The 13,978-nt window shown below is 47.9% G+C and overlaps 1 protein-coding gene across 1 annotated transcript in view; it reads right to left on the bottom strand.

Moving 5' to 3' along the window:
- Positions 1 to 13,978, bottom strand: part of LIFR (LIF receptor subunit alpha) — a 65,855-nt gene continuing 51,877 nt past the window's right edge. The window contains exons 14-20 of the mRNA XM_090276162.1: positions 11,396 to 11,575; positions 5,917 to 6,018; positions 5,207 to 5,374; positions 3,781 to 3,942; positions 2,776 to 2,869; positions 1,086 to 1,164; positions 1 to 703 (exon numbers count right to left, since the gene is read on the bottom strand). Of these exons, the coding sequence (XP_090132288.1) occupies positions 80 to 703; positions 1,086 to 1,164; positions 2,776 to 2,869; positions 3,781 to 3,942; positions 5,207 to 5,374; positions 5,917 to 6,018; positions 11,396 to 11,575 (1,409 nt within the window). The 3' untranslated portion in view covers positions 1 to 79. The remainder of the gene's footprint in view (positions 704 to 1,085; positions 1,165 to 2,775; positions 2,870 to 3,780; positions 3,943 to 5,206; positions 5,375 to 5,916; positions 6,019 to 11,395; positions 11,576 to 13,978) is intronic.

Raw genomic sequence — 13,978 nt, 5'->3', positions numbered from 1 at the left:
CCCCCCCCCAGACGCCTGGGGCTCACGTGACAACAGCGGCAGGGACAGCTTACTGAGATGGCAGACAGGAGGGGCGCTGTTAATCATTCGGTTTGTTTTGAAAGAAGTTTGTAAAGGACCACACTCCGCCATTAGATTTCGGAGAGTCGTCGTCCTTAGGAGGAATCAGAAACTGTCGGGAGTTGATGGAACACGGGCTTCCAAAAGACACGATTTCGCTGTTGCTGTCTGTGGACCGGGGAGAGTCTGGGGACACTAAGGTCCACGCGTGCACACTGGCCTGCGGTCTGTAACCCTCGGTTTTGTCCAAGTCCCCTTCTGCAGCCGCGTCCTCCGCAGCGGGAGTGACGGGCAGGTGCATCTGGGGCTTGTAGCCCGCCCCCGCCCCAGGGTCGGTCTCCGGCTCTTCCTCCGGCTTCGCTTGCGGCTGGTACATGGACTGCACATCGATGTAAATGACCTGGGAGGCGCCGCCGGCCTCCTCCCCTCCAGGGCTCGGCACCTCCTCCTCGATGACCGGGGGGCAGTAGGACACGGCCCCGGGGTTCTCAGGCTCCGGCCCAGCGGTCTCTTCCAGCTGCTCGGCTACTGGAGACGTTATCTCCGTGTCTTCTATTTTGGGAAATGTCGCTCGAGTTTCCAGAACCTCAACGTTATTTGGGGTACACGGATTCATTTCCAGTGTTTTAAGAGCGCTGCTCCCCTAGAAAGCCATCGGAAGACAGAGGTTACGAAAGCGCAGGCCGCCACAGCGCCCCTCGCACACCAGGGGGCGCCCCTTGCCCCATTCTTCCACGTCTGCGTGTGGAACTGCCACTGCGCCGTAGGGCGCACGAGGGCAAAGCCGTTTTCCTACGTATCAGTATTATTCTTGCTCCAAAGAGTAGTGGGGGACAGGGCACGACACAAATAATTAAAATGAATAATTTCAGAAATTCAGATATTAGAGCGCTTTTATTTTTTCAATATATTTTACTTAGGATGAATTTGCATGTTAAAACTGTTTCACAAAACACACACACTCACACACACAAAGAAAGCAAGCCAGTACTTCAAAGATAAATGTAAACAAAATAAAGGGTTACCTCACAGATATCCTTCTGAAACTGTAATGCTTTGCAATTTTCTGGGTTTGGAATATCAGGGTAGAAGGTTTCTTTTATCCTTTAAATAAAAATAAGTACATTGAATCATTATGAGACCAGCAATTAGACAACAAATAGTTAAAAAATCATGAGGCTTACGTTGGCATTTCTTAAGAACACTGAAAGGAAGGAGATAAAAACGCAAGATCGTTTTGAGTGTGATCATTCACCAGAACGTTCTACAAACTGTCGAGGGGTTCCAATTTGAACACTATAAACATTATTATTTCTAGAACTACAGTATCTTATGCATCTTATGTAAATGGAAAGGAAGAATTAAAATGGCAATGGGCTACCAGATCAAAAGTCAAACACAGGCTTTGCTCATGTAAGCAAAGTGTTTGCTCTGCAAACGGCACTCGGCATGATGGGAAACTTGAGAGAACACACGTGCATGAGGCAGTTCTCTCCTGCTCGTAACAGGCACCGGGCTAGTGGGAGAAGAGAGGCCATTCACCGTGAGCAAAAACTAAACAGTCAGAAACGAGATTTGCTCATTTACAGCTATTCAAATGAACATTATTGTTCAACACTCAGGCAGGAAAAGTGCTTTGTTAATGTAAGTCTGAAATGCTCTAACTTAAAACTCTCTCCTTACATATATATAATACATTTATCACATATATATTTTTATATATAATTAAATCAGTTTTAACATGTGACTTCTGGTAATGAGAATATGGTTACCAAGATGGAATTCTATAGCTCTAAATTATTACTGTTTTGATTTATATAAGTCTGGACTCTAGAATCCGTTCTTGTCTTGGTCATGAAGGATGGTACATGTAAGGCCGCGAGGACTGTCTGTGCGTGAACGCAGCCCCCAGCCCAGCCACGGCAGACCCCGCAGGCTGACCGCGAGACACTGTCCAGCCTCCCCTCCCCTCCCCTCACCACCTACCGCCATTCACCCGGACACACAGTGCTTCTCACTTCCTGCAGAAGATCAACTTCTTCCCCAGTTCTCGGTCTTTACAAAAGTCATCTGCTCTCCCTGGACCTTCCTTGGGCCTCTCGTTACCCTGTGGGACTCTGCCCCTGGCCCCCTAGGGGGGCCTTGGCTGTCACAGCGCCCGGGACCCACCTGGTGCCTGCTCCCACTGTGTGAGCACCTACCCCCTGGACGGCTGTGGGCCTACTGTTCAGCCACCGCCACGTCGTGAGTGTGTATGAACCAGGCCTGCTCAGCACACCCCCAGATGTCTACACATACATCCCCCTTCCCAGGGGAGGGGTCCTGCACATCTGCTAACTAAATGAGCAAAAGACCCGACTTTCTAAATAAGGCAGTAAGACGAGCGAGACCTTAACCGTTACGCCGCACTTAACCCTGCACACAGCTATCGTCATATCGAAGCCTGCAAGTATTTTTTTGAGTACAAATGCTATTACTTTAAATTATAAGGAAATACAGTCAGGAAAATATTTATACTTTTACTGATTAATTTTTGAACTTTTAAATAATACTCCATGTTCTCGCCTAACATTAAATCCAACACTAATTCTGACTAGAACAAATACTGTTTTTTACTAACTAGCTTCGACCAGAAAAATGTACATGTTTGTTAAACATAAGCTAAACCACCATTCCCGTCAGAACACAACAGAGGGCAAGCACAGGTACCACTACCATTCTCGCTTCCGGTAACACAGGATGCTCGTCACCACTCCAACAAGGACAGCCACGGCCACGGGGATGAGGATGGCGATGATTAATCCCACGGCTGAAAGGAGAATGTCACAAAGATTGAAACCGCCGTTTTTAGTATGAAGTCTAGAATAAGTGTATATTAGGAAATATTTAAATTGGTGGATGAGAAGAAAAACATCCTAACTGCCCCAGGGACACTGAAAAAAGTAGTAAAATAAACCCTTCAAGTATTTAAACAATTTTTATACGTTAGGGCCAGTTTCTCCACCTTGGCACTACTGACACTGGAGGCCAGGTATTCCACCAGTGTCCGTGTGTCTGTCTGTGTTGGGGGGGGAGACTGTCGTGCGCACTGGAGTTTAGCAGCATCCCTGGGGTCCTAACCATTAGATCCCAGCAGCACCAGCCAGTTATTATGACACCCAAAAGTATCACCAGACATTTCCAAGCGTCCCCAAGGGGGGCAGCATCACCCCCAGCCCGGAGCCACATCCTCTGGGCCATTTACGTAAGCGTGCACATGAACTCCAACTCGGAGGTAACAAATTACAGTTCTTCGCGGCTGATGAGAGGCAAGTCCATCGTTCTCTACTTTCCACCTCAAACTTACAAGCTGTGCTCAACACATTTTGTTTTTAGACTATTTCTTTCACTCTTCTCTGTATGTTAAAAGTCACAAACTAGGGCAAAAAGCTTTAAACTAGTTGGCCATTATATAAATTCAACATGAATTTAGAACTCTAGACTTCAGGTGTAGCCATTTAATTCATTGATTTCTCAGGTACTCTTTAGAAAATAGCTTCTAATAACTAACAAGAATAAATAAGAAATCAACTCATGCCCTTTTAGCACTGCCTTATACCCACTATAAAAACACAACACAATGTGAGATTTGGAAAAGGGGGCTCCTACATAAACTAACACGGCCAGAAGCACTGTGCCCTGCACCATGGGAAGCATCAGGGTGGAGAGCACCCAACTCACAGTTTTCCTTCGTCACCACGAACATGCTCTTCTCCGGGCCCAGGCCCCCACTCGTGTAGGCTTGCAAGACCAGGTGATAACTCGTTTTGCCTTGGAGGTCAGCGATTCTCAGCGTCTTCTGGGATATGTCAGTGATGTTCTTCACTTTCACGTCGGAACGACCTGTTTTTCAAGCGAGGAACGTCATTCTTACTGCTGTCCTCAGCGACTGAAACACACGGTTACTCATAGCTGTCACACACACCCGTGTCCCTGAGACCCATGGGAGCAACCAGTGCTGTGGTCAAGGGCCACCTCTGCCAGTGTGGAGCATTGTGAGCTGGACCTTTTATTTAACGCCCCCTGAACTTCGGTGTCTCCAACTATTACGCACTAGAACATCAGAACCTTCTCTCACAGGTTTTCTGTGGTTTTCTGACCGTACTCTAATCTGAGTGACCAAGCCACCACGTCTCACTGAAGAAGTCTAGGTGCTGGAATTTTAACTGGGCCAAGTGTAACGTTTCCGAGCATTTGAGAAAAATTACACTAGACTCTGGATGGTTGCAGAATTGGATATTTAGGGATTCCCTCCTTCCCAGGACACTTTGCAGATTCTGGAAATGTAGACGTATTGATCTGGGGGAGGCACACATTTAAAGCAGTGCTTCCGGAAAGTGAAGCAGATCATGCTCGTCAGCATCGCCACACAGTGAATGTGTTCTTTGCGTGTCAGACTGGCATGAAGTCATTAAAATGGCTTCTTTCCGGGGAGAAGTTGTTAAGGGAAATAAAAGCTCTCGAATTGATAAGATGATATGTTTGTGTTATGTGACTATGAATAAAAAACATCTGACTTCAACAGAAATATAATTTAGGGGAAAGCCAGAAGTCTGCATAAATATTTCTGTATTTGTAAATTTGAGAATTCTCTGAACGCTTTGGGCATATACTTACCAGTCGTCAAGGATGGGCTGTACTTTCTAAGATCTAATGGATACACCTGTGCCCAGGTGAGTCAGTTTCTCGGCTCCTTAAGGCCGTGGGTCACTGTGCAGATGGCGTTTTGTCAGGTGACAAAGGAGGCTCTGAAGCCTTTCTCCAGGTTCCTGAGTTTTTCTCCTCCATAATTAAAGGTTTATGGGGAGACTTTGTTTAAAGATTAGCCTTAACGAGATGCTATGTTATTATGGACCATGCCAGACTAGTAAGAGATGGTCTCTGTTCTGTGGGACTTCAGAATAAATAATTCAAAGAACTTCTGAAAGACTGTCCTTAGTTTATCATGGACTTAACATTTTAAAATTCTCATATTCATAAAATGACTGCATGTTCATTTCCCCATTTTTCAGACAGTTTTGGAAACCAGTATTATAAAGCAATGAGCAGCTCTTCCTTCCTCCCTTCCTTTCGTTAATCAGCACTACATTCACTTTAATTAACTTACCCGATTCCAAGCCCCGCGTCTTAGATGTGTCTCTCTCTCCTTTTTCAAAGTAAAATAAATAGCCTCTTAAAAAGCCTCTAAGCTCTTCCACAGGAATATCTTCCCATTTCACTAAGATCGAATCTGCAGACGTATCCTCAACAGTAAAATTGGGTGCAACGACGGGAGCTGTCAAAGGAAAAAGCCAACGGCTGAAGGAGTTTATTACCCCAGAGCAGGACGTCAACAGTTAACGAGCTCTCCAGCCTCACAAGAATGGCTAAACTTGGAATTAGAACTTTACTTTCTGTTTAATCATAAACTGTCACAGATATTACTGTGAACACTTTTGCCGTGAAGCTAGTAACCAGACACACAAAGGCAGAACTCACCACACCTATGCAAAACCTTTACGTGGCTATCCATTTGTATTTCCCCTCTTTATGGACAGTCTGGAATAAGTTAACAGTTCTTTAAATTTGTGTAAGTGCAAATTAAGTATTTTTGACATCCAAATCAAGAGTTTTTTCAAGGACAATATAATTGTGAAATAGAAACATTAAACAATGAAATAAAAGTAATCATAAATAATTTTAAATTTATCATACAATTTTTCCTTCCTTGAACCAAACATCCCAATTTAATGTATTCTTAGAATCCAGTGCTGTCAGTTTATAATTAAATTTCTCATCCTACCTTGAACTCTAAGAAAACTCACCCATTGAACTTACCCAATTCTTCTATGTATCCAATTACGGAACGTAACAGTTGGTATCCTTGATTTCTGCACCCATATAGGAAGAAACTGTATCTTACGCCTGGTCGGAATTGATCTATAGGATGGACACAATCAGTAAACTTTTCGTAAGTGCACGTTACCAGGAGTATCCATTTTCGAAATATCAAATTTATAATAACTTACTCAGAAACTGTCAAAGCTAAATTTAAACAGACGTTTTCTTATAAAACACACACGTTATCTTGTCAAACTTGGTAAATATTTGAGTGAAACGTGATGAAACCAAACTCACTTTTACTGTATGAGAAGTTTAGCATTATAATATGGTATTACCTTGAAGAGAGTTAAAAATAATGACCGAGGCTTTGATTTTGTCCCTTAAAACCAAGCAATGACATCTCTGTCCCGGTTCTGCTCCAGGGCCAGGGCTGCGTCGTGCTCTGAAAAGCCCCCTGACTAGAATCAGCTCTGGCCCCCACCCCACCACCCCCGGCAGCAGACACTGCGATTTTCACTCTATTCTGACACTTCAGTGGGAGAGGAACCGGGCTTTAGAGTCTGTTCCTCTTTATGGCATCACCGCTCGGTGCCCCTGAGCAACTTCCAAACAAGAAAAGCACCTTCACTTCAAGAAGCCCCTTTAAAATGCCATGCCACGTGGGAAAGGCGGGGACCCAGAGGCGGACAGAACAAGGGCCAGGGCCTGGGGGAGCAGGAGGTGGGTCGGGGGACAGGTACAGGGGGGATCCTAACACAATGTCCACGACTGGAGGGACCTATCATGGGCTGGGGCACCTTCAAGGAGGGGCAAAGCCACCAAGAAGTGACACGTGACAGGCAATTAGGGCACCACCGGTGGTGGTCCCGGAAGAAGATTCTGCTTGGTGGGGGACGTCAGTGGACAGGTTTGCGTTTAAGCTGTGGAACGCAGCCACTTGTCCCCGGTGCGTAAAGCACTAGCGCCCCTGCTCTGTGCCCAGCACAGCAGGGGGCCACAGGCCCCCAGGGAGACGGTCACCCTCTAATGCCATTTCATACCTTTTCTCTTGGGAGACAGGTACGCTCAAAGTTATGACTTTTTTACATTGTATTTTCATTTTTGTTTTTTCATCCTCACCCAAGAACATGCTTATTGATTTGAGAGAGAGGAAGGGAGGGGGCTGTGGAGAGAGAGAGGTACAGGCAGGCAGGCAGACACACTGATCCTGCACGTTCCGTGACTGGGAATCGAACCCACAGCCTAATGGTGACAAGACGATGCTCTGACCGACTGAGCCACCTGCCCAGGGCGAGGTTATGACTTTAACCTGCACGTACGTCAGTAAACCTGTGCCTTGCTCGGATTCTGACGCCTGAAGAGAAAAAGCGCCTGAGTGGGTCAGAGCGCCAGGCGCGCGTTTTGAGGTGGCAAACGAGAGGACAGGCCGAAGCGGGGGAGGTCCCTGCCACCGCCACACCCCGTCCCAGCAGCAGGAAACCGAAAGCGGCAGCTCTGACTTTGAAGCCTGGCGCCGTCACACACTAGTTTCGTGACCCTGGCCAAGTTACCCAACCCCCCTCCACCCTGTAGGGCCGCTGCCCACCTGCCTGTGGGTGGAACCTTCCCCTCCCCACCTCACCTGTCGGCTCAAGCCGCACCCACACTGTACGGAAGGCAGCGCCCTGCGTCTGCATCGCGGCACCTGCCCCAGCCCCGCCGCACGGCGCTCACGGCCCAGGGTGCGCGCGGGGTGGGGGGCGGTGGCGGTGGGCGGGGGCAGGACGCATACACAGCACAGGCACTAGACCAGCGTGAGGCCGGGGGAGCGACCTGTGGGGACAACGCAAGGGGAGGACCTGCAGGGACAACGCAAGGGGAGGTGCTGTGAAGGGGGTGAGCGGGGGGGGGGGGGGGGGGGGTGAAGGGAAGTGTCCCCACCGCCTGGGCCGACCCTGCGTGGGAAGCAGCCTGGCTGTATTCTACGTAGGACGGGAACGCCGAGACCCCACGTGTGGTCATCTAACGAAGGGGACTGGTCCTCACTGTGGGTGGGACAGTGAAAAAGGAAGCGCGGAGAGGAGAGTCAGCACCGCCTGCTCTGCTGAACCTCACTGCCGCGGGAGGGGAAGGACGTCACCACCCGCGGGCTGCCGGTTCCAGAATCCCCGTGCGGAAGCACCCAGTCAGCCGCTCGCTCGGAAGGGACAGAGCGAGGGGAGAGGGCAGTGACTCCCAGCACGAGGCACGATGGTAACCCGCTGGCTACCGAGCGCCCCTGGGGCTGCATTCGGTCGCAGGCGCCTGACCAAAGACGCCCAGGGCTGGTCAGCAACCAGGGAGCTGCGCGCGGTCGGGCGACGCCCCCGGACCTGCGCACGGGGCAAAGCGCTGACAAGGGTGCAGGGCCCCTGCGCTCAGCCTCTCCCTAACCTCCGTAACGGGGCCCTGGGCCACCGCAGGCCACGAAACGCCGGGGGAGGCCGCCCCCCCCCCCCCCAGTCCCGTAGCCTCCCCGCAGGCACTGCCCCGCGCTGTAAAACCTCCCACGCAAGGGCTACTTAGCTCTCCCCGCCACGGAAACGCCCCACCCAGCTCATTCCCCCATTTGCTGCTGTGGCGGTTTTCAACATTTACTACTATAACGAAGGCTGTGGTGAATGAACATTCTTAGATGTGACTGTGTTGCTGTCTCGTTATTTCTTGGAATAAGTTCCTGGACAAGTAACTGGGATCAAGGGATCTCAATGCCTTCACATAAATACTGCCCCAAACCACTTTCCAGAACAGCTAGACCAACCCCCACTTGGCCCAGTGGTAGCCACGAACTGTCACTTCACTGCACCCAGTCACCCCCAGGCTGCTCTTTTTAACACGTGGTGTACGGATGGCGAGAATTCTTGTCATTTCTATCCCAACTGTTCCGGACGGATGACGAGAATTCTCGTCCTCTGATCGCGTAATTTTAAACAATTAAATAAGGTTATTTAGACATTCAGTAGTAATTTTTCATTTGCTTTTTTTGATCAAGGAGAGTAGTAGTTTAACTGTTAATTTCGTGAAGTCATTTCATTAATATTAGCCATATAACCATATTTAAATGTTAAACCTTTCTGTGATGGCTCATAACTGCAATTTCAACATCTCAGTAGTTATGCGTCGTCCTGTTCATTGTGGATGTAAAATTTTATCCCTGACTTCCTCAGGTTACCCCGCACCCTTGCCTAATTATATGGGAGTGTTTATCCACATGGTCCTAGCTCAGCCATCTGTGAGGAGCCGTATCTGTATCGCCTCGTCTTCAAAGTCAACTCTCAGCTACTTCCCGTCAACGTAAGCAAAGATAATGAGAGGGACGAGGGGGACTGGCGCTCTGCCGGAGTCTGTACTATGCACTCACGGTCCTGTTACGGGCTGCGGTTAGTTTCTTCTGTTGAGGTGCCTTCAGAGTTCGTTTCCTTGAGTCCTACTGAATTGTGAACTTGGTGTCTTGTGAGAGGAATTGCTCAAATCCCGATTTTAGGAAATATTCAACTGAATACCCCACAGAATGGCACCGCATAGGAAAGACAGTGCTTTGTGTGAAGAAGAAATTTTATTAGATCTGAGTGCTGATGATCTGTCGGATGTGCCATTTGAGTATAATGAGGAGAGTGACAAGAGTAAATGAGATTCCGATTTTGTAGTGAAGGTAAAAAAAAAAAAAAACCCACTCCTTTTGTGATAAGTGACAAGTGATTCGAATAATAGTGCAAACAAGGACAACACTTCATCTGCTTCATGGAAAAAAGAAGATTTGGAGAGAGATCGAGAGCAATTTTTAGGCCAGCCTGGAGTGAAGCAAGTACCAGAAAATTCTACCAGTATCCTTGACGTAGTCTCACGCTTTGTTGGAGAGGATTTTTTTCGAAATGATGTGCATTCGATCCAATCTTTACTACAATCAAAACAAACATAAATACAAAGAATTCCCCCCAAACAGGGAAGTGGTCAGACATAACTATTGCTGAAATGGAAAAATTCTTTGCCATTTTGATTCTAATGGGTCAAGTGAGGAAAGATACACTGAAGGAGCACCGGGGCACTGATCCTTTTATTGCAACCAACATACTTAGGGAACTGCTGATCAGAAACCGATCTGAGCAGATATGGAAAGCGTGGCACTTCAGTGATAATGAGGAAATTCTGGAGACAACAGACAGGCTATATAAAATAAGACCCGTTCTAGAATACTTCGTAGAAAAATTTCAAAATGTATATAAAAACCCAAGCAGGAGTTATCACTTGATGAAGCAATGATCCCATGGAGAGGAAGATTGAAAATCAAGACCTATAATCCAGCGGAAATTGTAAAATATGGGTCACTAGTTCATATGGTTTGTGAGGGTGATTCCGGCTACATAAGTAATTTAGAAATAAATTCGGCCGAAGGTAACAAATTAGAACAAACCACCCTTTCTCCTCTGAAGCCTCACCTCAATGTTTGGAATCATGTATGTCAGGATAACTATTATAACAGCGTGAAAGTAGCAGAATTACTCTTGGATAATAAAGTAAGAGTTTGTGGGACCATACGGCCAAATAGAGGGCTCCCTGCCACATTGAAGGGTGAAGCGAAAACTTCGAAAAGGGGACCGTGCACCGTCTCTCGTAAAGGTGAAGTGCTACTCGTGGTGTGGAAAGACAAAAGGGAGGTAAGGATGATTAGGACTACTCACAGTGCTAGAATGGAAAACTCAAAGCTAACAGATAGGGTCCCAGGACTGGTCCTCAAAACACCTGTCTGCATCTTGAAATACAATGAGTGCATGAGAAGGCGTAGACAGGCAGGTATGTATTTTTCGTATTATACCATCACGAGAAAGACAATGAAATGGTCGAAGGAAGAAAGTAGTGCTGTGGCTTATCAACTGTGCTCTATTTAATGCTTTTATTAGAGTTTATAAAATACTAAATGAATCAAGTAGCATTTGATTCAAAGGCTTTCTGCTCCAGATCGCCAGAGAGCGGGCAGCGAGAAGCAAGGGGCCAGAGGTCATCCTCGAACGAAGACTGCGAAGATAAGCCGGCGGAGTGTGCTCTTTCAAAAGATCACTCACAGCGTCTCTCAAGAGACCCTAGTAAGCACCATCTCGTTCCTATCATGGGGATGGGAAAGAAAAAACACCACACCAGAAGATGCAAAGTGTGCGCTTCCAGGAAAATTAGGAAAGAGATGAGGTATATGCGCTCTCCTTGTGGCGTTCCACCCCGCAAAGGAGAATGTTTCATGGACTGTCACATGAAGAAGAGATACTAACGTTATTGGTGAGTATTACATTTAAAGTTTCATTAAAACTTTTTCATTTTTGAGTAAGTTATAGCATTTTAACCTATGCATGTTCGAAGAGTGAGGTTTAAAAAACCTGCCAAAATGGAGGATTAAAAGGCATTTAAATACCCCGGGTACGCAACGTGTTAAGGACACTTTGGAGGCGCTCTGAGAAACACTTACCGGACTCTATTACGGTCTCGGTGCTGTTCGCAGGGACCTTCTTCCAGTCCATGAGGCAGGGCACTTGCTGGGACTGGTTACACCACTTAACAACATAGTCGCAGGTCATGTTGGGGTTGTAATTCCACGTGAGGAGAACCCCCTTCCCCATTCCAATGGCCTGCTCTGTTTTGAGATCATCTTCAACAAGAAAGAAGGACACTCTGATTAGAAGAATAGTAAGGTAAGGGAAACCTCATGAAAATGGGCAAGAGTTACAGGAATTACTTCACTGTACAGAAAGGTTACAGTACTGTTCAAATGAGATAAACCTTTAGTGAAGTTTAGAAGTGTTGCTGTTATTTTTGCTGTAACTACGGCAACTACCTATACATACAGATCAACTCAACCGCTGCAAACAAAGCGATAAAAAAGCACGCAGGATCGGGCGGTGACTTAGTGGGGCCAGGACGGAAGATCAGGGACAGGAAGGCTTGGGCAGAGGGAGTAAGGGCACCAGAGGGCATGTGGCAGCCCGGAGGCGCACAGAGGACCAGAGGACAGGCTGGTCCCTCCTCCCGTCACCACTGTGGGCGTGAGCCCCGCTGGAGCAGGGGCCGAGCCTGCAGCCCTACCCAGCGGGGTGCGTGGAGCAGGACCACCGTGGCTGAGGTGCCTGCGGGAGCCCCTCCTCCATTTCTGGAGTGCTGCCCCCCCCCCCACGTGGGCTGCGGGGGATTCAGTTTGGAATGAAAAGCCGTGGGTCAGGATGGCCAGTGTGGGCGCGACAGGGAAAGGCCTGAACAGGGCCCATGGGGGACTGAAGGGGGGCGGGTGCAGAGGCTGGTGGGGAGGGGGCCCGTGTGAGGTCATGGCGGGGCTCGGCCTAGGTGACGGGGGAGGCCCGAGGGGGGCAGGGCTGAGACATCAGCACGAGTCAGGGCAGCACGGAAGCAGGCAGAGAGGCGGTCGGCCCGCCGCGTCCGCGCGTCTGATCTGCTGCCTCCGCCAACCGTGGAGCAGCACTTGCGGCCAGCGGCCCGGCACTGCCGCAGCGCAGGGCCGCCGTCGATGAGAGAGGGGGCACCGCGGGCTTGGGTGTCCCCGAGCCGGTCCCCACGCACACTGAGGAATGACGGGCAGCTCTATAACAGATGTCTGCTTACGAGTCGAGTCGAGAGCCACACCGAGACTTTTTGAACAAAATTTGCATTCATAGAGCAACCACTACTGAACGGAAGACAACAGCTGGGCTACGAATAAAGACGACTTGGGATATAACAGTTTTCTGGCCCAACGTGGGCAAAAACCCACGATGTAAACATGGGCTGAGCCGGCAAGGCCTCCACCTCAGAAGACCGTCCAGGAACAATGACTTGTTCTGGGACTTCAGTAATAAAAGCGGATGACCTGGCTGTTGGGAGTTCTGTAAATTACGATCTTCTGTGGAAAAGGTAAAAAAAAAAAGTCTTGAGTGAAAAGGTAACACCACTCAGCTTCCCTGACCAGGGCTGCTCAGCCTGTTGGCGACGGGCATGTGCCGGAGGCAGCCCATCGATGTTCCTCTTACTCTCTTTCTCCCTCCCTTCCCCTCTCCCTAAAATAAAGTCTTAAAAAAAAAAAAAGAGGAATAAGATAACACAGCTATCATCTCTCACTGAGCACAATGAAGTCTCTATTGGGTCGTCCAAATAGCTGTTTAGTTTTTTCCATAAAATAAAACCCACATTTTTTCATTTTCACCAGTAACTTTATTGATTTGGATATTTTGAGTATGTCAGCTATTTCCTACATGGTATGATGTTGATTGTTCTCAATTAATGTCTTGATTTGGTCGCTATCAACTCCACTGGTCTACTAGGCTGCAGAGCATCACCCAGTGAGAAATCTCCAGCACAAACCTCGCGCACCACTTCTGGCCCGTCCGATCAGCCACAGCACCTTCTCCACACACTGGAGAAATCTTTCTTTTTTCGCATTTCAGTTGCGTTTTTTTTTTAAAAATATGCTTTATTGATTATGCTGTTACAGTTGTCCTCAGTTGCATTTTTAATTTTCTTGAAATAATAAAGCATAATATGCTGAAATGTTGCCTATTTTCTTCCACATTTAATATTTAAATGGCTATACAAAAATTCATCAATTTTGATAAGATTTTAAAAACGCACCCCGATGTGACTGCTGTCACAATACACTCTAACAAAATTGTTTTGAATGGAGTTAAAGACAATTTAGCGCTATTAGAACCATCTTATGGAAAAAACCAAACAAACTTTTTGGCCAACCGAGTAAGTCAGTGGTTATGTGCTTAGGGGCTGGTCAGTTTTTTTTTTTTTGTCTGCACCCTCTCTGGTATGTACAGCAAAATGTGCACTGATATGGGGCTCTGGTCCGTGTGCACAGCCAGGTGGGCACTGATATGGGCTCTGGTTCATGTGCACAGCCAGGGGGGCACTGATATGGGCTCTGATCCGTGTGCACAGCCAGGGGGGCACTGATGGGGGCCCTGGTCCAAGTTCTGTCTCGCTGAAATGTGCTGCACTCCCCATTCCCTCCTTCTGATCCCGCCACATCCCACAGAGACCAAGAACCAGGTGAGTAACA

The sequence above is a fragment of the Furipterus horrens genome, unplaced genomic scaffold (genome assembly GCF_987537825.1).
Source record: "Furipterus horrens unplaced genomic scaffold, mFurHor1.1.pri manual_scaffold_5, whole genome shotgun sequence".
In the NCBI taxonomy this organism is placed as follows: domain Eukaryota; kingdom Metazoa; phylum Chordata; class Mammalia; order Chiroptera; family Furipteridae; genus Furipterus; species Furipterus horrens.
The sequence above is the reverse complement of the archived record's forward strand: the minus strand, read 5'-3'. Positions and strand labels throughout refer to the sequence as shown.